This window comes from Juglans microcarpa x Juglans regia, chromosome 1D (assembly GCF_004785595.1).
Source record: "Juglans microcarpa x Juglans regia isolate MS1-56 chromosome 1D, Jm3101_v1.0, whole genome shotgun sequence".
NCBI lineage: Eukaryota > Viridiplantae > Streptophyta > Magnoliopsida > Fagales > Juglandaceae > Juglans > Juglans microcarpa x Juglans regia.
Window position 1 is genome coordinate 43,879,668 of NC_054594.1, and position 27,010 is coordinate 43,906,677.

General features: G+C 33.6%; 2 protein-coding genes across 5 annotated transcripts; both read left to right on the forward strand.

Moving 5' to 3' along the window:
* The first annotated feature begins 628 nt into the window (after positions 1–628).
* On the forward strand, positions 629–25,153 carry LOC121258600. The gene is made up of 9 exons (XM_041160154.1): positions 629–641; positions 4,641–4,645; positions 17,922–18,259; positions 18,997–19,304; positions 20,590–21,321; positions 21,583–21,711; positions 22,801–23,004; positions 23,966–24,166; positions 24,629–25,153. The coding sequence occupies exons 3-9, from the start codon at positions 18,001–18,003 to the stop codon at positions 24,749–24,751; spliced, it is 1,956 nt and encodes a 651-aa protein (XP_041016088.1). The 5' UTR covers positions 629–641; positions 4,641–4,645; positions 17,922–18,000; the 3' UTR covers positions 24,752–25,153.
* Positions 5,817–7,956, forward strand: LOC121260487 (transcription factor MYB26-like). Of its 4 annotated transcripts, none has more exons than XM_041162373.1 (3): positions 5,817–6,286; positions 6,580–6,709; positions 6,823–7,956. In XM_041162373.1, the coding sequence occupies exons 1-3, from the start codon at positions 6,154–6,156 to the stop codon at positions 7,484–7,486; spliced, it is 927 nt and encodes a 308-aa protein (XP_041018307.1). In that variant the 5' UTR covers positions 5,817–6,153; the 3' UTR covers positions 7,487–7,956. The 4 variants fall into 4 exon arrangements, with proteins under 4 accessions (XP_041018307.1, XP_041018317.1, XP_041018328.1 ...); XM_041162383.1 differs by having other exon boundaries at positions 5,820–6,286; positions 6,835–7,956; XM_041162394.1 differs by having other exon boundaries at positions 6,148–6,404; positions 6,443–6,709.
* Positions 25,154–27,010: the final 1,857 nt, after the last annotated feature.

Genomic DNA, 27,010 nt, shown 5'->3' on the forward strand with positions numbered 1-27,010 from the left:
TGCAAAAAATATTATTAACAGTAGGAAGAAAATGCTGAACAAATAAAAAATTTCATTTGCTACGCTTGTAATTGCGGCGACCAAAACTCACCGTAAAAAAAGAGTATTATTTCTGGAGAAGTTTCCACATGCAGTCTAGAAGCCAGTTCGTTGGATATGAACAAACATTCACGGATGTTCTTAGTCGCCGCAAAAAATAATGGCCGCAAAAGCCCAACATTCTTGTAGGATCAATCACCCATCTGCCACAACATGCTACTGCCCATTATGGAATTTTATCCCAGAGGAACTTCCAGGGGACAACATGCTGCAGTCGACAAATTGATATAAATAGGACAGTCATATATAATATATGTTTATTAGATTTATTTAAACTGTGAATATCCAATATTGATTTTTAATCTAAAAGTTTTTATTTTTGCCTTGTTTTGGGACCATTTGTTGTGAATTTTTAATTCAACAATTGGTTTTATATTTTTTTGTGGTTTTTTTTTTTTTCTATTTGTGGTGAATTCAGATTCGTTGCAAATAGTTTTATTTCTTTATGGAAAAAACCTATTTGCAGCGAAATAGGTCTTCCCAAATACATATTAGTTGCAGCCAAGTTCGTGGCAAATAAGTAGTATTTTCTGAGAGATAGAGTTCGCTGCAAATGGTAGAGGGTTTTTGCCACGATTCTTTATCACACTGGAGACACTATTTTCGACAATATTTTGATTTTTTGCCACCAAAATTTTCGCCACTAAATGTAAATATTTGCCACGATCTTTTTGTTATCTAAGAGCTTTTTTTTTTTTTTTTTTTTATCCTGTTGTTCACCTGCGGTACAATATGGTGGCGGAAGGCTTCTGCCGTGACTTTCCTAATATTTGCCGCGAGTTAATCGCAGCAAAAGGCCTTATCTGTGGTTGTGAATTAATTAATGTATTGCCCTTTCCGTACCAAATCTCTAAGAGAAATAATATTGACTATTGTGTGTAAGTATCTTGTGATTATTTTAAAAAATAAATAAATATAAAATTTACATGAAAAAATAATAATAATAATAATAATAATAATAATAATTTTTTAATTATAAATTTGACTCTTTTTTAAAATAATTATACGACACTTACACTCTACAAAGCAGTCAATCTCTAATATGTGGCCGGTTTGAAGGACAAGTCTACTCTCTGGATCATACCAAACTGATGAACATTAAATTAACCCTCTAGCTAGGACCAGTACGGTACCCTTTCTTTGTAAAAACAAGAATAATGAGTATCTATATATTTAATTAATCCCATTCGAACTCATATATCACATCGAAATGTGATGTTTACAAATGATCGTGATCAGTTCTTAAGAAATTATAGACTTCAATTCAAATCGTTTACCCATGCGAGCAGTACGTTCTTGTGAAAAAACTAGTACACCTTTTTTATATCGATCATTGTGCATTTTCTTAAATCTTAAAGAAAAAGGCCCTATAAAACTCATAATTAAGCCCTAGAAATGGAAGAAAGAACTAAGAAGTTATGCGTAGTACTACTAGTACTCTAACTAGTATATAAATCCTATAACCCAACATTTTTCTTGCTGTTTTGGGCCTTTAATAGTAAGATCACATCAATCGAATAGCACACCAAGTACCCCTCAAAATTTAATAAATAAAGTAAAATGCTCTGGAAAACATAATTAATTTACGCTGAAAATTTTATAATCAAGCAAAAAAGTACGTATGGGCGTGGAAAGTATTAAAAGTTAAAGTTAATCTATGATTTTATATATATATATTGATGGTTTATTCAATCTCGACCTCTATTTTGTTTAGATTGTGTTTGAATATTAAATTGAATTGAATTGAGATGATAAAATATTATTAAAATATTATTTTTTAATATTATTATTATTTTAAGATTTAAAAAAATTGAATTATTTATTATATTTTATATTAAAATTAAAAAAAATTATAATAATAAATTAAAATGAGTTAAATTGAGTTTAGCGTCTAATGGAAGCCTTAATCTTTATATATATTAATAAGATTGATTAAGAACATCACATCAATAAATGGTACTAGTACTACTGAATCACTGATCTCGAATCAGAAAAAGGATGAAAGTACTAAAACCAAAATTAATTTGATCATTCGAATCGATCGATTTTCAACGCTGAAAGAATTATAATATCTTACTAGTAGTTAGTATTTCATAGATTATAAATATCAACAAGTGGTCAGATCAACACGTTTAAAATTCGTAAGTTAATTTATTTAAAGAATAATACTACTTGATCATCTGAAACTTACTATACACTCATATAATCTCCTTGACACAGCGTCACCATATGATACCACGTGGTTTATTAAAAAATTAGAAACATAAATACAAAATGGTAGAAGAAACCTAGCCAGAGTTTTAATCTTTATCTTTTTGTATTTTCGGATACATTTTTGGTTTGAATATATTTTTTATTTTTAATAAATCATTTTGGCACTATATGGTACTGATACTAGTACCACATCAAGAGGGAAATATGAGCGTTAAGTTTCAAATGGTCCAATAACAAAACTCTTTTCAAAAAAAGCTAGCAAATTATTAATTAGTGAAAATAAATTACGACGTACTAGAATAGTGAATAGGAAAATTTTAGAATTGCGGACAAATTATTCGATGACTTATCATGTCAACCAGATAGAGAAACATACCAATCCTGAATCCTTTATCATTAAACTTAATTTTGTTTATTATCGTAAATTAATTAATGAGATTATATTTTACTGCTTCTTGTGCCCTTCATGATCAAACTGTTTTGTTTTTTGTTTTGGTTTTTTTAAAATGCACCTTACAAACATATATTTAGTCACTGTTCTAATACAATTAGGACTTATAAAAGGAAAGACCAAGATGCAGTTGATAAAAAGAGGAAAGGAAATTAAAAGTAATAATTAAATAAGCTTTTTGGGAAGAAACTTTTGACTTGTATTGTTTCGAACTGTATGTCAGTCATAAGAGAGAGAATAATCCAATTACTAACAGAGGCAATTAATATATTTGTTAGTAAGAATTCTGATGTCGTTGAGTTGATAAAAAGTTTGTAATTAATGAAGGAAAAATCTTATTGTTACTAACAAATTAAAATATTTATACAATCATTTTATTTAAAAACGTGTTTCTAATATAATGTAAAAAACAAAATTTTGGATAAATGCAAAGATAATAGTGGTTGATTTGTGCCAGTTATATTTTTTACATGTTATGTATTAGCTGTAAAAAAAAGAACTGGCCATGATTACAATGATAGCTTCCTTTGTGACATTGCAAAAACTAAAACATTTCTCAATCACAGTATGTATCTTTGACACAAAATGATGAATTATAGTACAAACATCAAATGACACATTTTGAAATACTGTTTTTGTTAGACTTTTATTAAACTTATCGCAAGAAGTTTTGCTAAAATTATAGATGTTATAAACATGTATTGGATTGTATGATATTTTGAATTAATGTTTTTATTTTCTCCACTATGTCTTAAATTATTAAGTGAAATCAATCATTTTTATAAAATATATATTATTTTTTACAAATGACCATTTTATAAAACTAGGCAAATGTGCTTTGCACGTTGCTCCCGCCTAGTATATATGTATATATACACACACATACACACACGTAAGTACGTATATATACGTAATATTAATCTTATTAGAGGGGACAAGCGTGCACGCATGCAATCCTGCACGATCAATAACCACACCACAAAAATTAACACAAACTAATTTGTACATACACGTGTTATTGAAAAACCAAACCGAAATTAAGAATGATTAATGGAGGAACTTACAATATTCATTCGAGGGTACGTACGTACTGATCACATTACTTAGGGTAATTATTATTTTCTTGATCTATATGTTAATTAATATATGGTATCTATTTATAATTTTAAATTGTTTTTACATATATTTATAAGATAAAAAAAAAAAAAAAAAAAGGTTGATTTAAAATCTGTCTGCACGTACGGATATAGGGATATTATTGATGTTCGCAAAATTATTAATTACCAATATAATCCTCCCGCTCCTCTACTAAATCTGATAGATTAATAATTACTATATAGCTAGGTTGAATCGCGGGTTATAAATAATTTTTACAACATGCACATATATATACATATATATATATATATATATATATATATATATGTATGTACTCGATCCCTTGATCGAATGGATCGAGTTATTCAAAATGCACGTTTGCTAGCTATAAACTATAAAACAATAATTTTTCATCTCAAATATATAGATCCTAATTAAATACATCTTCACTAGCAACAAATTATTTTGATTTTACAACGCATATATATTATCAGCTAAAAAAAAAATTAAATATTGTCGATATTATTTATTTAGAATCTTCCCCAAAACCTTAGCTGTGACTATTAATTAATATTGATTTAGTTAAATTTTTAACCTTAGTTTCATAACATTCATCTATATTTGCCAGATTCTATCAACATTAATATATAATATTATTGATGAGTTGATGATGGCCGTAACTATTAATTCTCTTTTGATAGCTTTAGTACTTATTTATTAGTATTACATTATACTCGTACATATATATATATATATATATATATATATATATATATAGTATACGTACCAAGACACTAAAATTGTCATCTAAATACATGTTTCCAGAAGAAAACCGGAAAAGAATTCAAACTTTTCCGTAAATTAGAAGAGCAGCGGCATGAAAAAACGAACATCGATAACGTAAGCTCTTCTTTTCACTTCCTTTCATAATGATCAAATGGATTCCTTCACTGTTTAAGGATGATCTTCGGAAAGGGAAGGGTGAATATTCTGGTAAAAGTAAAATACAAACATCGGCACGAGGTACAAAATATAAAAATTAATACTTATTTGTAACTAATTTTTTATTACGAAAATTATTATTTTATGTTAAAATAAATTTATTTTGCAAATTAATAATTTGTCATAAATACTCTTTTTTTTTTTATAGCAGCCTCTTAGTTTTCTACAAACTAATTGATTAATTAATTACTCTTTAAAACTAAAAGTACTAGGGAAATTGTTACTTGGACAATATTTTGACTGTCACTATATTTTTGTTAAGGATGACCAGGACCTATCATATGATTGGTTCCACGGAAAGAGTGCATACATAATTGCAGTATCCTGACAAAACAAACATAAGTGAACAATATATATATATATATATATATATATATATATATATATCAGTACACATGCACTAACGTTCATTTCAAATAAATGGTTTATTTATTTGGAAGTTTTGGAATAATATTGAATCAATCTTGGAAATTTATATACAAGCTGCAGTAGAAAATTAAGTGTACGTACATCGATGGGCATGATATCGATGTCGTCATGTCATGACTAACTTGGAAAGCTTTTGAAACCTCAATCGTTCAACAACCAAATGATCATCCGCGCGCACAAGACATGATTACAGATTTAAAGCATGCAAGAACGATATATATATATATTTGATCATGTACTTATAATTAGCTAGCTAGCAGCTGTAGAAAATGCATACGCGGTAAATAAATGGCTCGCAATTTTAACAGTGCATCCGGAAATCCATCGATTTTTGCCATCCTTAAAAGGCGTAGACAAGGTTTATTTGGCAAACGATTCATAATAATTGCACTTCATCCAAAAATGTATAATTGTCTTGATCAGTCATCCCAGAAATTAATGTCCGATTTGGGACTTGTCAAAACATCTGGCCCCACCGCCCTGTATGTTTGATATTCGTAGTGGTCGCCCATCTCTGAACTTAGGATCCATTATAAACCATGCAGCTCTTGAAGGGAGATGCTCAAACTTTTAGCCCTTTGCCACAAACCCTAATTGGCCGGCCACCAACTAATTAAGAGCAATAATATCAATATATATAATTATATGTATCATCCATTTGTCGATCTGTTGTGTTCTCTTCACTATTTTCATGATCTTTTTGTAGCACTCCAGGTCTAGATCATGATCAGCTAGAGCCCTCCTTTCTTTTATTCTCCCTTTCTATCTCCTGTCGCTTTTGCAGATAATATATACCCAAATTTCTGCAAGCCAAGTTCATCACTCATTTAATTTGCACCACTGATTTTTGAGAAAGGAGGATGGGACATCACTCATGTTGCAACAAGCAAAAGGTGAAGAAGGGGCTATGGTCACCAGAAGAGGATGATAAACTCATCAAGTACATTTCAGCCAATGGCCATGGTAGTTGGAGCTCAGTCCCGAGACTTGCCGGTAACTTAATTGCTCACTTCGATCTATTTCCTTTGATGATCGATCATACGTCTGAGTTGCACTCGCTCTCATGTGTTCTATGTGTTTAATTTTCTTCCTTTTGACCTTTCTTATAATTCCCCCCCCCCCCCCCCCCCCCCCCCCCCCCCCCCCCCCCCCCCCCAAAAAAAAAAAAAAAACGGCCTACTTATTTTTCAGGTTAACCCTAGTACGTACATATGAACTTTTAATTTCCAGATTCGCAACTATGTATTTTTTTTACTTCTTTTTGTATATACGCATGCATGACGCAGGCCTACAGAGATGTGGAAAGAGCTGCAGACTAAGATGGATAAATTATCTCAGGCCAGATTTAAAACGCGGGAGCTTCTCTTCCCAAGAAGAAGCCCTCGTCATTGAACTCCATAGAATTCTTGGTAACAGGTAGATTTTCTCTTTCTTACTCTTCATCAGCTTGTAATTGCTTTAATTAGCCATCATCACGGCACTCATCGTGGTTTATGATGATCGGTACGTTGTTCATGCAAAAGGGAAAGTTTTTTGGACAGGTGGTCTCGGATAGCCAAGCACCTACCTGGAAGAACAGATAATGAGGTGAAGAATTTATGGAATACAAGCATAAAGAAGAAGCTCCTGTCAGGTACTGATGGCGCCGTTCCTGCTTTAGGAACCTTTCCTGTTATTCATCAGTACAATCCTAGTACAGGTTCAGATGAAGCTGGTTTCTTACCTCTAAATGATCCGAACCCTAACTTGATCCTAAAATCTCAACAATATCAGCTACAGTACTTTACCCCTCCAATCACGATGCTACAAGATTTAGATCATCATGGTGAACAGAGCAATAACTTTCGTCCCAGTACTTGGGTTCATTTTCCAACTCTAATCCCATACTCATCAGATTCATGCAGTAGTATTACTTGGTCGCTAGGGTATGATCATGCTCAACCTCATGACGATTCAGTAGTACTAATTGATCCCAATCAAGAAGAAGATCATCAGAATTTCAGCCTGAGATCAGCACCAGTTCCGCATGATGATAGAATTGGCCTAATTATCAATAATCCAAGTATCACAGATCAACCGCCTAATAATAATGCAGCAATATTGGCACCCGAAATGCCGGAACTCTATGAAATCATCAATTGCGGTATTAGAGTTGGCAGCAAGAGCGCATGCACCTCCTTCACCAGAAATTAATTAACAGTACTGCGTCCGGCCACCTGCTAGACACTAATGTTGATGAAGCTTCTACTTGGGTCTTGTCCACGTGATTCATCCACAAGCTAGATATTCCAGCCATTCAAACGGAGTACTATATACATTAATTATTACAACGTCGTGCCATCATATATATAGTCATGCTCTACATCATTGCCACCACTAGGAGCTAGCTAGCTGCATATATATGGAACAGCCTGCCGTTTGTCTCTAAGCGAAATCTGTCTTCAGTCTGGGTAGTCTGGACATGGTATGGCCGTACTTTGAATCTTTGATTGCACTAGTATAGGAACACTAGAGTACTGCAGTACTGGCGCTAGCTAGTTCAAGCTATTTAGCCTATACAAATTAAATAATAATGTGTGGGTTAATTTCTTGACATGTCTGTAAACCTAGTACTAGCTCAATATATATTTTACTATGAAATACTCTGATCATCATTAATCTGATCCGTAGATATATATTTTTTTATTCCAAGCTAGCTAGTTGGTTATGTAGTACTACTATCTATACACACACACACATGTTTGAGCTAATCCCAGCCTTCATGATCTTATAATCTTGATCTAACTAGCTAGGTTAGTTGCTAAGTAATATTATACATATGTCATTTGATATAAAAATCATCGGAGAATATAGATCTCACTTAACATGTATGGTGGAGATATAATTCGAAGGGACGTGCAGCTGCTTGATGCGAGATACAGGTATCTAATTATGTACGTCCTCCATAGTGCTCATGTGTGCTCGTTATAAAAGCCTTTAATTCGCTCCCTCAGGGGCATATCTATCTATTCATTCATTGTTTCATGTATCGAGTGTAAGGTGGTTACTAATTAATTAGTACATGACGAACGTTTGATATAAAAGATCAGGGATCAACGTGTAGGCTGCATATATTTATATATATATACACACACCATGTATAGGATCAGTAGTACTAGTACTACTAAAATTAGTTTTATTAACACCTAAGTACGTAGTATATATATATATATATATATATATATATATGCATGGGTACATATGTGGAAACAATAATATTGAAACGATGAATAGTTGCTTAATTAAAAACATAAACTGCATATGGGGAAACAATAATATTGAAACGATGAATAGTTGTTTAATTAAAAACATAAACTGCATATATGTACGTAGACTGTAGGACTGCGCCCCTTCGAATTTCAGTACTACTAGACCCTAGCTTATTATAAGAATTAATTAACTGATCTCAAGTGATTTCAATTGCTATATATGTACCTGCGCGCATGTAAAGCATCAGGACCGAAATATATAGGTAATTAACGAAGAACCCAATAACAGAAAGTCTCTACCCTCATGCAAACGATCTAATTCCCATGTAGGGAAATTGTAGTAAAATTGTGGAGGCCGGAAATGAGAAAAATGCAGTGGGAAGAAAGTCTTGATCAGTCTTTGGTCTTGATCATGCATGGATTGATAATTAAATATTAGGATTACTAAAGTTTATGTTTAAACTCTAGAGTCAAGAATATGAAAGAGATCATAGCTAGCTAGATTTATGGTTTGCAATACTGTTTATGTATTGCTAATTACTAATTAACTGTGTAATTTTTTGGCGTTATACATTAACACTCAACAAATATATATTATATGACCTATTTCATGTATTTATCTCTCTTTTAGTCTAGAATATCCTAAAGTTTAATAAAAGAAAACTCTAAGGGTTTTGACTTAGAGGAATTTTATGCATCAGTCACTATTCACTTTCATACTCCACACCTTTAATTTTATTTTGATTTTTATAAGGTGTGTGGGTATTTTTTATAAGGTATGAGTGTGAAAGTAAATAGTGACATATACATAGAATTCCTCTTTGAATTAACTTGCATTGCTAATGGACTAGTACATATATAGTAATTAGCATTCTAATAATAAATTATAATGTTCATGGGTTCGCATTTTAGTACGTCGTAATCAATAAATATTTAAACTTCTTCATGCTACGTGCATTACTGAATTGAAGTATTAATTGATAAACAAAAACTCTATGTGCAGCCATTTTTGTGTATCTATTGTACATTCCACTAATGTAATTGGGTGCGTTACTTTTTTTAATATAAAATAACCCTTTTGGTCAATCACATTAGTGGAGTGTACATAAATTACAAAAAAATAACTATATGTAGTATAAGTTATAACTCATGAGTTGTGGCCGGATTTCAAATACAGGAGACAATTCATGAAGGTGGCCACCTTCATGCTTTTTCTTGTGATCTTGTCGAGAGGTACTAAAGGATTCTTTACAGTTTTTCGTCTCTTAGAAAGAGCTTTCTCGTGAACTACCGATCAGTTTTATAATGTGTTAACACGTACATGCTACAATTAATTGGAGACTAAAGAGTTTGGCTTGAACCAGAATTTATTGGAATTTGACTCATTTAGTGAAAATATATCTATACATAACATGACGTACCGCGTACACAAGGAATTTGAGACTCAACTACTATATTACCTAGCTACCAGTCAAACCTTAATACGAGCACACGTGGAATTTCCTACACTCACTAATCATCAATTACGTTTTTCTCTTTTATTTTCCACCAAACGATTCGTTATATAAACCAGCAACACTACATCTCATCTTAAATACTGTCATCTCTATATATCATACTTGTTAATAATATAATACATTTTAAGTGATTTTCGATATCAACTGCTTAAATGATCATAACTACTTTAAATATATCATATAAACACAAGTATAGTGTTATATCTACAAAAAAATTACACAAAAATAATCTTACAAATTGACGTGACTTGATTTGATCCGTTAGATTTAATTTATTATAAAAATAATTTTATAATCTAACGTACATCAAGGTATGTCAGTTTATAAAATTGTTTTTATATAATCTTTTATGACTAAAATATTTTCCTAAAAAAGAAAAACGATTCCACTGAAAAGCAGCGATGCTTTTCCGGTTTTCAGCTCTTTCAACGAACGACCTGCAGTTCAGGTAATAAATAATAGCTACACAAAACCCTGCCTTCCCACTCACCCAAAGAAAAAAAGGAAAAAAATAATAATAATAAATCCTTTCGATGGAGTCACTTGTGAATTAAATGCCCAAGTATAGAGATTACGGGCCCCCATCAGATCTCGGCATGATTGTAGGCCCCCGGTTTCTTTTGAAATTTTAAAACCCCGAAGCCCAAAATCAAATATTCCCACTCCAAATCCAAAATTTCAACCATGAACGAACGCATAAAATTAAAAGAAAAAAAATCCAACAATTGTAGAAATTAGAAAAAAATAAAAAAAAGAGTAGAGACTTTTTAAGAAGAAGATGGTACTGTTTCTTCTTCTAGGCACAGCCCTACTCTCATGTGGATCAACTGATTCTTGTCCCACCTACTTTATTGAATTATGGCCATCATGATAAATAGATTCATATATATATATATATATATAGAGAGAGAGAGAGAGAGAGACCTCCCTTCTCCATGAAAACGACCTCCAATGACTTTGAATCGTTTTGGTGGGGATACTTTCTATTTTCCAGTCCTGCATTTCCCTCAAATCCTACCAACCAAACAACACCAAATCCTTGTACTACAACCTTAACCATGAGGAATTCTTTGCTTCACTTCAAACCCAATTAGCCATTTTTTCCTGCCATAACTCCATTTGCTTGACACAGTGTCATCTTCTAGGCCTGGTTTTACCTTATCGATGCCGCGATCCTACTGATGTTTTGACATTTTTTTTCTTCTCGTTTGAGGTGATTACTAATCATAGAAGTAGATTTGTAAGGCCGGCGTAAAGGCACCCTTGTGATATTACGATTTGATAGTGATTTTGGTTGTGGATTGGACGGTCATGATGCTCTGGCCCTCATATCTATTATAGCTTTCATCTGTCAATCAACTTTTTGCTAAAATTAACATTGATTTGAACTTAAGAGTCTTTAATAGCCTGTCAATTTCCAACTAACAAGGCTATCGTGGCCTATTAAAGATGCTTATTGCGATCAAGAAGGAAAATGACCCAATATTTTTGTAATATTTGTTCTTATTTTGAGATTTCTGGGAAAATAAAAGCATGCAGTATGTAATGGTATGCTTAGACCAATCCCAAGAATAACTAAATTACGGACCTTATAAATACGTAATATGAAAAGACAGAAATCAGAGACATATAAAATCGAATAAAACTAGTCCCACCGAGGTGATCCCGATAAATTTTTTTTTTTTTTTAATTTAGTGAGTAAAAAAATATTTTTTAATGATGTTGTGAATTTTTTTAAAAATAATTTAAAAATATGAAAAAATTGAATAAAAAAATAAAAAAGACCAATTGGTCTTCTCAAGAGCCATTCTCTTACTACACTCTCGAGATGGGTATGGTGAAATTAATATTTAGAAATGAAAAATAATACGCATACAATAATTTTCACAATTCTTTTCACAGCCCTATTTTAAATTATGAATATTTTTTATAAAAATACTTTCAACTAAAAATATAGTTATTTAGACTGCTCCGGAATTTAATGAAATTTACATGCCTTAGAGTCGTCATCTGATCGACTTTGTCATGCTGTAAAATTGTAAGATTCAATAACAACGGCTATGCATGCTGTCATCTATTTGACAATCTTAAGGTGACGAAATTGACAAAAACTTTGTGAATAATCTCTTGGTAATGCCGAGTACTTAGGCATTAAAAATAAGTAAATCGATATGAAAAGTTAGATGCTTAATGAGGTACGTAATTGCATCGCCTACGATGAAGACAATCTTGCCAGATTAGCAGCCTGACTATAGTCAATACAGTGCCACACTTTTCAGTTTTCAGGCCCCATCTCAATCTTGAATTTTAGATATGTCGTTGTCCCAAGTTGTAGAGAGTTGGGACTTTGTTTATGGACGTCATTATCAAAACCAGGACCTCTTTTTTTTCCTCTATGAGTATTAAATTAAAATCATCGTTAATCTTTATTTATTTTCGTATATAATATGAGTTAAGATAAAAATAAAAAATTAAATAAAAATTGTTATAATATATATTTTTAATATTATTATTATTTTAAAATTTAATAAAATTGTAATGATTAGATGAGATGAGATGAGATGTGTTCTAAAAATAAACGAAGAAAATCCCAAAAGTACTTTTCAGATATGTTTCACTAGGGTTGTTATTACAGTTGGTGGCTAGAAAGTGTACAAAGGAGACCACCAACTATATTGGAAATAATTCCCTTGGATGATAAGTATTCTGCTTCCTCATTTCAAAAATTTAAAACGTCTTAGATATAATAATTGTGTACAGCTCACTCCCATATGGGTTGCAAGAAAAGTTGAATTTCTGAGTTGTAACTTTGGGAGTTGAGACAGTCTCCACCCTCTGCCTTGTAATTGATGATTATTCACTTTTGTTTATCTCTTAATCTCTTTTTAAATTTTGAATACACTTTGTTTTAGCTCTATTAATAAAATCTTATCTTCTTTATTATTTTAAGATTTATCATCTTTAATTTTAAATTTTAAATTTTAGAAATGGTTCACTTTTATATGCATAGTGGAATTATTCTACAGGTGACAAGTCTATCACTGAAAGATCCATCTTTGTCAAGATAGATAAGCACCCCCCCTCTCATGTTGATGGTGTCCACTAGGATATATGTTCCCTTAATTGGATTTTGACATTGAAAATGCCAAATTTCAACAAACGAAATAATAGTGATTAAGAATTCAATTCATTCATCATTACCCTCCAAATACACAAGGAAACCAATTTCATGAGACCAAATCAAACAGTGAACAGAACACCACAACATCAATGGTTCCGGACCATTCTTATAACTAAAAATAGTAGAGTTACATGTACTAACAGTTTTACTTATATTTTTACTTACAAGACTCATTTTATTAGTTTTATTTCAAAATTTAAATTTCATACTTTTCAGTATATTAATTATCAATAATTGGCGTGTTGAGAAGTAAATTTTTTGTAAGTTGTTTTTAAATACGTTTAACATTTTGCTAACTAAAAATCATGTCTTCCATACATCTGACGTCTTTTGTATGCCATAGTGTCTTTTTTACAGAGACCCATAATATTTAGGGCTGTTTTATATTGTTAAGTCTTTTTGGCTACCAAACAACTTGGAATTCTGGCCATTTGTAAATCAAACCACCATTAAAACTGACGTTGATTTATCGATGATTCATCGTGGCCCCTGTCCAGGGGAGTAGGGAAGTTCGATATTTTGTGAATAAATTTCTATATATTCCCAGTAGAAATGGGGTGGAAAAAAAGCATAAATAATTCTCTCGTATTATCTACAACCATGGACAGGGTATCTGTCTCTGTTCAGATTATCTACTTGGAAGGGAAGATGGAGGAGGACCCATGCGACATCAGCACCAAGTTGAATCGACAGGCTGGCTCAGATATTCTTATCTTTAACTTGACTTTATGTCCCATTTTCATGTCCAAGTCACCCCTTTGTCCCGTAAACAAGCAGGGCAAAGTTTTCAATTATTTTGACTTTCCCAGCAATCTCCGACGAAGAAGAAGATAGTATTCATCGAGGGGAATCGTACGGCTTTCTCGAGAAAATAATGGGGGATGATTCTCAATGGATTCTTTACACTTACAAATCCTTGAATGCCAATATAAAAGCACAGAAAAGACCGGACTTCCACTGCCATGCCAATTTTACCAATTTCTCCTTTTTCTTTTCTGATAGGTGTTTATTTGTCTTGAATTTTGAATCCAAAAATTCTCATTCTCTTTGTTCACGTCGTGTTTCATATATTTTTGTATCTAGTTACAACAATTCAAGTCTTTAAAATTATATCTACAAAAATAGAAAAGAATACAACTGGAAGAGAGTGGTATTGGGGCCGGAGAGTTTTCGATACTAAAGTTAATATCGTCATTTAGAAGTTTGTAAATAGAGAAATAATTCATGACCCAAAAAATGTTCCAAATAGGATTTTTATTTTACCGAATGATTAAAAAAATATTTTTTAATGATGTTGTGAATTTTTTATTTTTTTAAAAAATGTTTATGATGATTAAAAAAATATATGAAAAAAAAAAGAAAAAAAATTTACACTATTCGGTGAACTTTTTGGGTCTCGAATTCGGGACCCGTAATAATACTCTTGTAAATAAGTGAGAGAGTCTAAAAATCAGAAAGTTTTTATGGTACCTAGGGATTGCTATTTATACCATAGGTCTAGGGAGGGCGAACAGATCGTGCTGCACTCATAGAGTTCATGTCATTTGCATTGTTCCTTTTGTCAGAGATATTTAATGTGGCGTGCCTTTACAATGACGTTATTAATGTGACGTGTAGCTTGAATAGTGGTACCATTAATGCGGCGTAATTCCTTGATTTGCTTTATCTTCAGTGGTCCGTCGATGCCCCCATGTTAGATGATTAAGGGTTCTTTGTCTTTCTCATTCTACACTGTACAAGTTTTCACGATCGAAGTGTGACCGAGCGACGTTAGGCCTGTCTGTCCCATCAATCATCATTGTTTACTTTTCCTTATAGGAGCTTTGTTTCATAGTATTGGGCTGAGGCTCAGTGGACTTGTGAAGTAGAAAAAAATTTCCTTACACTGTTTTCTGGTCTATAGTTTATAATAATGCTTTACCCATAAAGAAATTTTATAAAAATAAATTTATAAACTGACTTGATTTGATATGATATGTTAGATTATAAAATTATTTTTATAATAAAATATATATAATATATCTGAAAACAAAATTTACTTTTATTGAATCTGATTATAGCACTTCTTTGAGTAATGATATACCTACAACTTTTTTATAACTACTTTATAACTTATTTTATAATTAACCAATACAATCATATCACTTCAATAAAAAAAAAAAAGTCAAATTTATGAAAGTGCCCTCAATTTCACATTGATTTGTAAAATAGATACAGAAGAGTTCTGAGAGAATAATTTTTCTTTCAGGATTTGGTGTTATAAGGATAGACTTATTTATGTTATTTTTATCTCCATATTAGATTTATTTTTGAAAAGTGATAAACACACGTTACTTTTTATAATATTTTATATAATACTATTTCAAAAGAATGTTATTTTTATAAACTAACTTGTAAATTACATCAGGTACCGAAGGAAAAAGTCAAATAAGCCTTGAGCCTTTTATTATTTTCTTTGCAAGTTATAAGAATTATCGTCTTAAAAAATTAATCTGTTTAAAATATAATTGTTTTTATATATTTTTATATTATTTTATTATTATTTATAAATAATTTATTACTATTTATAAATTATTATTATTTTTTTATTATTAAAAGATGATCTGAAATATTTTTAAGAGAGAGAAAAAAAAAACCAGAAAACCATGGGTGGGGCAAGGGGTTGAGACAAAAAGTGGGAAAGTGGAAGCTGCGTGCGTAAATTTGACAGAGCTTATGTAAGCCTGGTCAGGAATAGGCCCATCCTCCCCCCGATGTCATTCCTTTACGAGAATCAAACAGACGGTACCATTACCGCCCCCACTATTTTTATTTTTATTTTTATTTTTTTGCTCGGCCGAACCCCTGAACCTCCTTCGTCGGCTTGTGCCCTGCTGTGCCGGTTCGCCTATATTCTCTCCTTTTTAAAAAATAATAATCCGACCGTTGCGTCCTCCACTCCCGTTGGCCCCACACAACAGCTTCATCTTTTACAGGCTGTACGGTGTCGACACGTGTCTCTCAGGGCGGAAGAGAACATGCTTTGGGTGAGGGACAAAGGTGGGACCCCTTTGGGCTCTGTGATCTATGATCGAGGTACTGATGGTTGTGATGGTGACGTGACCCTCGGGTGTTGGGTTCGGTATGGTATGGGGGGGGGTATTATTTTAGATTTCTGGTCCCGACCACGATCTCCTTCCACCGCTTAACGGTCACGTTCTTGGTTACTCGCTACTTTTTTTTTTTTTCAAATAGTTTGTATTATTATTATTATTTTTTTATATAACATGTCAATTTTATTATAATTTTTAAAGAAAATGTAAAATTTCCAACCATGAATGAAATTTCATGTCATTGACCAAGATTGGAAAATTTCATATAGCTTTTTGTCCAAGAAATTTGTACAATTTGGAGAGAAAGTTATTTGGACCCACATTGTTTATGCGTTATATTTATTATGGAAATAAAAAAAATATTGTAGAATCTGTGCTATATATCAAACTCTACCAATTATGGATATATTTAGAACAAAAAAATTTATAAGACGACCTTGTTATCTTATGAAAATGGGCATTCCATAGTCATACATATCATCTTGTGGTGTTATCGAATAATTACTTATTCATATAATCAAATGAATTATACTATTTATAAATTTGTATATAAACACACTATTTGTTATAAATTCATTATAATAGTAAAAAATAAAAATAAAAATATATTTTTATATGAATAGAGCTGCATATACTAATAATACTAATAATTTGAAGTACAAGATCCATTTTATCAATTTTATTTTTTTATATTAGTTACTGTAGCAAATATGCGCCTCAATAGCCTCTTTAGTATATAAACAAATGAGATTGGAAATAAAATTTTATACCCAATAACTAACTTAAAAAGTCTGAAAAATAAATACATAATTTATTATCCCCAGATGAGGGGTATTGTGTAACGATATATTTACAAAAAAGTACTTAATTAATAAAATAAAGAAGGGGATGACAGTACTTAATTAATAAAAAAATATAGTGATTTTAATTAAAAACTTTTATTAGTGCTTATAGAATATAATTTAATCTCAAAAATATATTTTAAAATTTTAAATCTTATAAATTAAATCTTATCATCTGAATATACATCAATTTAAGATTAGAATTAGCAATTCTTTAAAAAAAAATAGAATTAGCAATAAATTTCTTTCGGACGGAACATTTGGTTAATGATGAATACCAAGTGCTAATTATTATTTTTTATTTTTTTTGTAAGCTGCTAATTATTTAAGTAGCCCAAACAATTTATAATAAACAGTTAATTAAAAAATAAAGAAACAAATACAAAACTTTAAAAACCCAAAAAGACGCAACAAATGCATAAAACAGACTCAACAGACACAGAGAGAGAGAGAGAGAGAGGGAGATGAAAAGAGAGAGAGCAGTATAACTTTTGACAACAATGGCCTTCTGAATTTGACTTCAAAATCTCTCTCCCTCTCTCCGTGAGAGGTTTCTGGAATCCTGCCCTCGAATTCCTCCACGAAGCCGTGAATTACCATTCGTCCCCTTCTCTCGCTGGGAAAATTTCTGAAATGGCCAATATCTTCCGCCGGTGGATTACTCTCTTGTTTTATCGGCCGGGGTTTCCGCCCGCTCTCAAAGTCTCACATAAAGGAGCCACAACCGTCCGATCAAACTGAGTGAGAGATATACGTAGCGAGATTTGTACGTACAACGTTGCCGTTACACATTTAAGGTACCTTCATTCGGGACCGTCAGATTTGTCATGGCGAAAGGATGGCTGGAGAGGCTTCGGAGGGTCGTACGGACTCTATTCTTCATGGTGGCGATGGTGGTGTCACTGCTGGTCTCGTCGCTACCTTTGCTTGTGGCCTCAGGGGACGTGCTCGTTCCCTGTGTTCTGATCTCGAGCTTTACCTGTCTCCGTTGCTACGGTTTCAAAGAGCACTTTCGTCGATACGCTTTCAAGAGCTCCTTGACCGATATTCCTTTCGTCTCCGTTGTCAGATCTCTTATCATTATTTGTATGATTCTCTATGTTCTCCGCTTTTCTTTTCCAGCTTTTACATTTTTTATTTCAATTTTAAATTGTATTTTGATATTTAATTTACCGGTTTTGCGAGGGACCAAAATTCAAAACTACATGTATTATTTTTTCTTTCAAAATATTTTTTCCTTGTTCCGTGTATTCAGGCTATGAATTTGTGTTTTTTTGTTTTACTTTTGTTTTTGGTTTTAAATTGCAGCCTATGTTTGGTTGCTGAGACTATAGGGGAAAAGAGAGATACAACAAGCATTCGGAAATAACTTTACTTTCTTTCTTTTTTGGTTTCTTCGATCCAGAAGAAGAGAAGGAAAACCTCATCTTCGACTGTTTTTAACCTTTTTATCTCTTTCTATTACGGAAAAATCTTATTTCACTTTGTACATATTAATAGCGATATCTTTTTAATTTTATGTTTGGTTTCACGGAAGTACATGAAGCTCTTATAGAAATTATTTGTATTTTCGAATGGTCGGAAGTGGGGAATGAAGCCTCATTTTTCTGATACCTTATTCAATTTGTTTTAAGTGTAGTTTTTACCAGGATGTTTCATTGACCAAATGCTATGGAATTTTATAAACGGAATCGTAAAGAAATTGATGGAAACCGCACCTTTTTTTTTTTTTTCTTTTTTTTTCTCCCTTTCAATATTTACATGGCAGCGCCAATTTATTTTCCATTCCATTTATATGCTTATCCAGCGTCTTGTGACTGCAGGTGTTTATTCAATGTGTGATGCCCCTACTCTCTCGCATGGTCCATACCTTGGAACTGTGACTCTGTGTTCATTTCTCTCAATTCTTCTCCTTTCAGTTAAGGCTTGTCTTTTCACCGTTAACTCTCAAATTGAGGCCGAAGCCTCGTCTTCCCTCTCTCGGCAGAAGCTTCATTTGAAGAAGTCGTGGGGAATGCCCGTCTTGTTTCTGTCATCCGTAGTCTTTGCCCTTGGCCATACCGTGGTTGCATACAGAACAAGCTGCAGAGCACGGAGAAAGCTCTTGTTTCACAGAGTTGACCCTGAAGCAGTAAGCTTGCTATTTCTATAACGTATTTGCTTTTCGAGGTGTAACATACTTGTGAAAAATCTCGTAAATCTTTCCTTTAAGTGGTTGAATGTGTTCTTCTCAATTTCATGATTATGTCTTCCTTCACATGAGACCTTCAAGTTGGTGCGTTTGCTTCCCTCAATAAAACTACTTTATGCAACTATGTTGTCCTAATTATTGTCAGATTTTTTCATTGGAGTGTTCAGAGCATTGGATTCTCTAAATTTGTAGTTAAAATTTAGCTAAAAATGCCATCTTGGCTAGTTTATGTAATAAATTCCTATATATCACACATTAGATTATGTATAAATTTTCTAAACCATTAAAATTAAGTTTGTTAATATTTTTTTGTTATTTTCTTATTTAACATATAACGGTCATATTTTGAAATCCAACAGTCATATTTATTATTCCATCTAAACGTCTTTTTATTTACAATCTTTTGTTTTAACAGTAATTTTTAATTAATGATAGTTTTTATTTACGGACATTGTAATTGTGAGATGTCACTATGCTCTATTTAACCGAAGTGAATAAAACAAGGATGATTTTTATGTGCTGAAACACGGAAGAATATGTTCTAAAGTTGATTTTGGTTGACTTTAGAAGTTATTACGATAATATCAATCTCCTTGTTCTGCAAACCCAAAGTACGTTAGATCTTTTTAGGAGCATTTCTCTAACAGTCAACTTCAAAGATTGCGCATATGTAATAACAAAATTCTCATTATACTAATTTCCAGAAATAATAGTTTTTTATTGTCTTACATTTTATTTTTCAAACATTCCCTAGAATTTCATTTGGGAGTACTTATTCTTATATGGTCTATACGAAGTTCTCGAGTGCATTGCATCAGTGCATTGATCATTAAATGTAGAATAATTATAAGAACTAAAGTGTGGTTGATAAATAAGAAAAGAAAGTCATGAAATTATAGTGATTAAAGAATGTAATAATAAAATACTCATTTGCATAAGCCACAATATTGGATACTGTAGATGAAGTTAAGAACTTGCCCTGAGGTGCACTTACGAGAAACTCTTTGTCGAGAGCCTGTGCACCCACGGAATTAGTCAGGACTTTGTTCTTGGACACCTGGTGCCAATAAAAAAAAAATTACATAATCCAATGTGGGGGTGTTTCTGTAGTTTATGGCTAAAAATGTACTTGCTAGACATTATCCATAATCCAATGCTACCGCTCTTATATGGATACATAAAATCTGTACTATTTTGTTGACTACTCTTCATATCAAATTAACAGGTCCTTTCATGCAAAAATGGTTTTTATGGCTTCCAGAAGGTCCCACGGTCTCCCACTCCCTCTGGAGGCAAGACTCCTAAAAGTGACAGTGAGATGAGGCGAAAGCCTTTAGGGTCACCTCGTGATGAAGGGGAACTCCCTATCAGATTACTTGCCGACATTGACAGTTTATTTATAACATGCCGTGGGCTTACTCTACATTACAAGCTCTGTTTTCCTGGCTCTCCACCTCGTTCGTTATCCTCCACCACCTATCTCGAACCCAATCCTATCTGCAGCTCCCCGAAAATGGTCATGGGAAGGCCAAGATTCGACGGGCATCCAATGAGTATGTTGTCAAAAAGCCAGTTTCAACTTCACAGGAGCTACAGCAATCAGTTTCATGGCTCTTCACTACATGCTCCACTATTGGATGGTTCTACAATTCCTGTTCTTTCTGAAGAAATCCCTGTCTTGAGCCTAGATGACACTGGTGAGGAGGTTGAAGTTAATAGGTTTAGCTCTGCAACTTTAGAGGGGGGTTTGCAGGCAAATGGCCAGTTTGGTATTGTTCTAGTGCATGGATTTGGGGGTGGTGTCTTCTCATGGAGGCATGTGATGGGGGTGCTGGCTCGACAGGTTGGTTGCACAGTTGCTGCTTTTGATCGACCTGGTTGGGGATTAACATCAAGACCACGCCGGGAGGCCTGGGAGGAAAAAGAATTGCCTAATCCTTTCCAGCTTGAGAGTCAGGTAATTATATATTCGTATTCTTTGTTCTTGTAACCATGCTAATATTATCCCATGGGCTAGGTCCCGCATTCATTATGGGTTCAACATCTCTTCTTAATGCTTGTTTGTTAACATATTTGGAGTTTTGGAACTAAATCTAGTGAATCCTGTAGTGTTGCTATCTTGGTCTTTTCTCCACAAAGTTTGTATGTTCATAATCTTTTTACCCTACATGTTATGAGAAAAATATTATTTTAAATGTTGGATTATTTAATGTTTCAGGTAGATCTGCTCATTTCCTTCTGCTCTGAGATGGGGTTTTCGTCTGTAGTTCTTGTTGGTCACGATGATGGAGGCCTACTTGCTTTAAAGGCTGCACAAAGAGTCCAAACATCAATGAATTCTTTCAATGTGAGTAATCTCCTTTGTTCCATATTAAATGTCTTTACACGCTATGGTTGGGCTGGGGGTTTGTGTTCACCTTTTGGACAAAAAAGATGTGGTCACCTTTCAGAGTAAAAAAAAGACAAGGGGCTTTGGCCTACTCTTTTGATCGATAAAAATTTGTTTACCGATAAAAAAAAAAAAGAAAAAAGAAAAAAAGATAAGGACAGAGTTTTCCTTTAACTTGGATTGAAGGATGCTTGTTTCAATCTATCTATAAAAATGATGAGTGTCCACTAAGCTTAAAATTCTAAGTTTAACAATTGTCTTGTGTCCTTTTATTTTAAAAAACATGTGCTTCTCACATGCTCAAGGGACACATGACAATTAAATGGGTTCAAGGAAATTTTCTCCAACCTAGTTTGGAGGAAAACTGTTCAAAAGATAATATTTTGTGGCATCTAATATTTCTATTTCCTTTAGGAATGGACTTACTATTACGAGCATGTGTAACAACTCTGGTTGTGGGTTGATTGCTTATTTTGTTAGTTGAAAATTATACGGTCGGTTATTAGAGGTAACCTAAGCCTCTTTCAAACAGTTTGGATGAATAAGACCGCATACTTTATTCATAACTTATAGCCTCTGATAAAAATAACTAACTGGGTTAAGGTAATTAGCTAATCAGATTATCAAATAGCTAATATCTGTATCTATATTGAGATAGTAGCTAAGTGGAGTCCCATGCAAGAGGCCTACGCTAACTTGCTGCCTTCCACACTTCACTTGCCATCATGCCTCGCTTGCTGCCATACCTTGCTTGTGTTCCTCTTTTTCTGATGCACCAAGCAATGGCACAATTCTTCTTCCGCATAGATTATGCCCCATAACGCTAAGTCTTCTAGTTCAGTGGTCAAACCTCATGGCTGTGAGCCTGTAATGGTATATATTAAGTAGCGAACAAAATATAAACAAACTAATTATAACATTACATCTAATGATGGGAGAAGTTATGAAATTATCAAGAACCTTTTGTTTGAGTGATTTGGTGCAAATATCTGAAAACTTAAAAGCAAAAGTCCAGGAAAGTTCTTAGCCGTTCATTGCATCATTCAGGTTGTGATTCAAGGTGTGGTATTGCTAAGTGTTAACTTGACAAGAGAGGTGGTTCCGTCCTTTGCAAGGATTCTTCTGCACACTTCACTTGGGAAGAAGCATTTGGTGCGGCCTCTACTGCGAGCAGAAATTGCTCAAGTGATTAATCGGCGTGCATGGTATGATGCTTCCAAGCTAACAACAGAGATTTTGAATCTCTACAAGGTATGTCTGCACCTTCTTTAAACCATGGATAGTTTTCTTTCCATGTTATTGTCTTAAAGTTGTAGAATGGCATAGTGCAATTCAGACAGTTTACATACTTTGTGGATGGACTTATGGGTCATTACATCTTCCAGCAACTTATTATCATCCTATTATTACTGGAAATATTGACTTCTCATGGACTTGAATTGGCAAAGAAAACCTGAACATGCTTAACTATTCTAGGTTGGAAGTGTAGTTTTGATGTTTTTGATTGGTTGTTAGGAATTAAGTGTGGGGAATCCAATCCATATGGGAAATGAAAGCAAATTGTAGGAAACGTTGACACTATTTTTTTCATTGAATGTTGAAATTGAGGTTGTTTGTATTTGTTTCTTTCTCACATATTACTGAAGGGTTTTGGGGTAATATAAACCATTGATATGTTAACTAAACGGTTAATCACAACCTTAAATAATGCTATCAAGTTTTTTCCCCGTGTGAAAATGACATGTGAACTTACTCATTTAGTGTACTTTCAGAGACTTCCTCCAAGATTTTAAACAAAATTGAGTATTTGATGTATTATGGTAAAGCAAAATCGTACAGTCTAGATTAATTCATCTACTCCATGAATTTGAGGGCAAGCAATAACTCATCAATCTTGTGGGGTGTGATGTGTTTGAGGAGTGAAAGTTTGGTTTCCCTGATGTTCATTTCCTGTGATTCCACCTCGTTCTAACTATTCCAGAAGCAGTCTGGTGAAGGACAGTGCCATTGCCATCCTGTTAAAAAAAAATATATTTTTTGTTAAGAACAATCTCAGTTTTTCATCCTAAACTATCCTTTTCTTGCTGCACTTGAACTGTGGTTGGCTTAGATTTAAGCTGAATGCGCAGCTCCAGAAATTGGTGATTTTACTACTATTGGTTATAAATTTCAGTTTGTTAATCATAAGTTGAATTGCTTGGAACGTTACCAGGCACCCCTATGGGTAGAAGGTTGGGATGAAGCACTTCATGAGATTGGTAGACTGTCATCTGAGACAGTCCTTTCACCACAAAATGCAGAATCGTTGCTAAAAGCAGTTGAAGACATGCCCGTGTTGGTTATTGCCGGAGCTGAAGACGCCCTTGTATCTCTTAAATCTTCTCAAGCTATGGCTTCAAAATTAGCAAATTCTGTAAGTATCTTTCTTTCCTTGTTCTATTATGTATCAACCAAATTTGTTGGATAATGTCTTGGGGAGTGGAGAGCATTTCGTCTCTTAGGACCCCTTGGTGTCACACACGAGTTCTGCTATATATAGTCATTTTTGCGTACTCCACTGATGTGATTGACTAAATCAATTATTTTATATTAAAAAAATTGACGTAGCCAATCACATTTGTTAGGTGCACAAAGAATACGCAAAAGTGACTGCAAATAGAATTTTTGGTCACACATTGACAATGCTCAATGGCTGCTTCCCAAAAATCCCAAGGGGCCTTTTCTCTTTTTACACTATCTTGTTAAACTAGGATTCCTAGATAACAGTAGAATGCCCTTAACAAAGACATTATTATTTCAAAAGTGATAGGATGTGGGAAAAAAAAACTTCGATAATCACTGGATCTTATCATTACCATTATTGATTGCCATGCAGAGACTGGTTGCGATATCTGGATGTGGCCACCTTCCACATGAAGAGTGCCCCAAGGCATTACTTGCAGCTGTAGCACCCTTCATTAGCGGACTCATATATAAACCCGACTTGCAAAGACAATAGGAAACCTTTTTAACTATAGGGTCGCTTTTTTCTTTTCTTTTTTTTTTTCCCCATTTTGCTTTATTTACTTTTGTTTTTCTTTCGGTCTTTTTTTTTTCTTTTTCTGGTTCTTCTGATCTTTTCTTCTCTCTCTGATCAATTTACCCCAAGAGAAAGAGGCAAATGGAATCTCTTCTTTTGGGTATTTTTGATGTGCTAGTTTGGAGCTTAACCCTAACCCATAATCTCCAGGGGTTGTATAGCTCTCTCACTTGTATTTTTCATTTTTTTTTTTTTTTAAGTTTTAGTTTTTGCACGAATTTTCATTCCAGGAATGCTTGCTTGAACAGATGGTTATTTTCCACTAAAGGAGTGGAAGATGACATATATTTGTACATAAATCAGATTGGGAAATTCATCATTTGATCATGGTTTTGTCTCAACAAGTCCCTGTAAACTATTTTTGCCTTCCAATGCATAATGGAGTCTTGTATTTTAGTAAAATGGCTTCAGCCGTATGACTTGAAGTCACAGATCAACTGACTAGGGGAGCGGCATGTGGTGACCATAAAAGAGACAGAGAAGTGGCACATTTGGTGGCATCGGTAAGAATTAATTGCAAAGGTGGTCGTGGTGGTTTGATTTGTTCCATACGATACATATAACATATCCTTTCTAGAAATTCTTGTGAGTAGATTATCTCCTTTGTTTTTTCGGTTTATTTCTGAGGAAAACTGTGCTTTTATTCCAGGCTGAATTATCTTTGAAAATATGAGTTTGACACAAGAGTTTATCCAAGTCTTCATAAGCCTACTCGTGGGGGTGATGTTGTATTAAAAATAGATATGACGAAAGCATATGATAGGATCAACTGTGGATTTCTGATTCATGTCATGGCAGCCCTTAGATTTTCTTCAGCTATTCGCAATTTAGTGAGGCAGTATTTCTTTTTCATGGTACTCCGTGGTGATGAATGGAGTACTCAAAGGTTTATTTCAAGGCGCTCGCGGTTTGCGACAAAGGGACCCAATCTCCCCTTATTTGTTCATAATGGTGGAGGAAATTTTGTCTCACATTTTGAAAAAGAATTATCGGGAGGGCTTGGTTGGTGCTTTCTCTCATCCCCGAGGTGTGCCAATCATCTCGCATTTACTATATGTGGATGATATTGTTATATTCTCAAATGGCAGCAAAACCTCTCTTAAGGCAATATTGGACTCTCTTGTGTTATATGAAATGTGGCTTGGATAGAAAGTGAATAAGGAGAAAAGTTTTCTTTGATTTTTTCAAAGCACATCTCTAATGCTAGGAGACGACAACTCCTAAGGTTGATTGGCTTCTCTGAAGGGGTGCTTCCTTTTAAATACTTAGGAGTGCATGAGAGAATAAGTGGATGGTAGTCTCGGCTGCTGTCTAGTGGAGCAAGGATACTATTGTTGAAACATGTGCTGAGTGGAATGCCGATCCATCTTCTATCGATCCTACAAGTTCCTAAATCGGTGATTGTGGCTCTTAGAAGATCATTCAGTAATTTCTTTTGGGGGTATAAGGATGGTAAGCCAAAAAAACATTGGAAAGGTTGGGATTCCATGAGTCTTCCTACGAGTGAGAAGGGGGGGGGGGGTATTGGTCTTCAGAAGTTTCAAGATGTCCAAAAGTTGTTACATATGAAGATGGCCTGGAAGTTATTAACAGTTGACTCGTTATGGTCTTGGTTTTTTAAAGCCAAGTATGTAAAGGTTGATCATATCTCACTCCCACCCCAAATAAAGGCGCTTGGTTTTGGAAGATGTTGCATAGTTGTATTCCTAGTATCTATGAACATTCAAAATGGAGGGGGACATTTTCTTTTGGTTTGATAAATGGTTGGGAGATGAAGCTCTTGCAAGCAATGTTCTTGTGTCTCAGCCTAGATTGAAATTGAAAGACTATTGGTTATATGAGGGCTAGGATGTGGATTTAATATTCCGGCTGATTGGTTCTCAAAAGGCTCAAGATATTGTGACCTCTATGTGTGGGCATTCGAATGGTGTAGATAGGCTGGTTTGGTTGCCTAAAGAGTATGGTAATTTTAGTATGTCAGGGCCTTGGGAATGTATAAGAATAAGAGCTCCAAAAATTAGATGGGAGAAATGGATATGGCATCTGTATATTCCAAAGAAGATGACTATTATTTTATAGAAGTGTTTTAACAATACACTAAGTGTGGATGACAGTTAAAGAAGAGTGGGCATTCCACTTGTATCTAAGTGTGATTGTTGTACAGAAGGGACTTGTGAA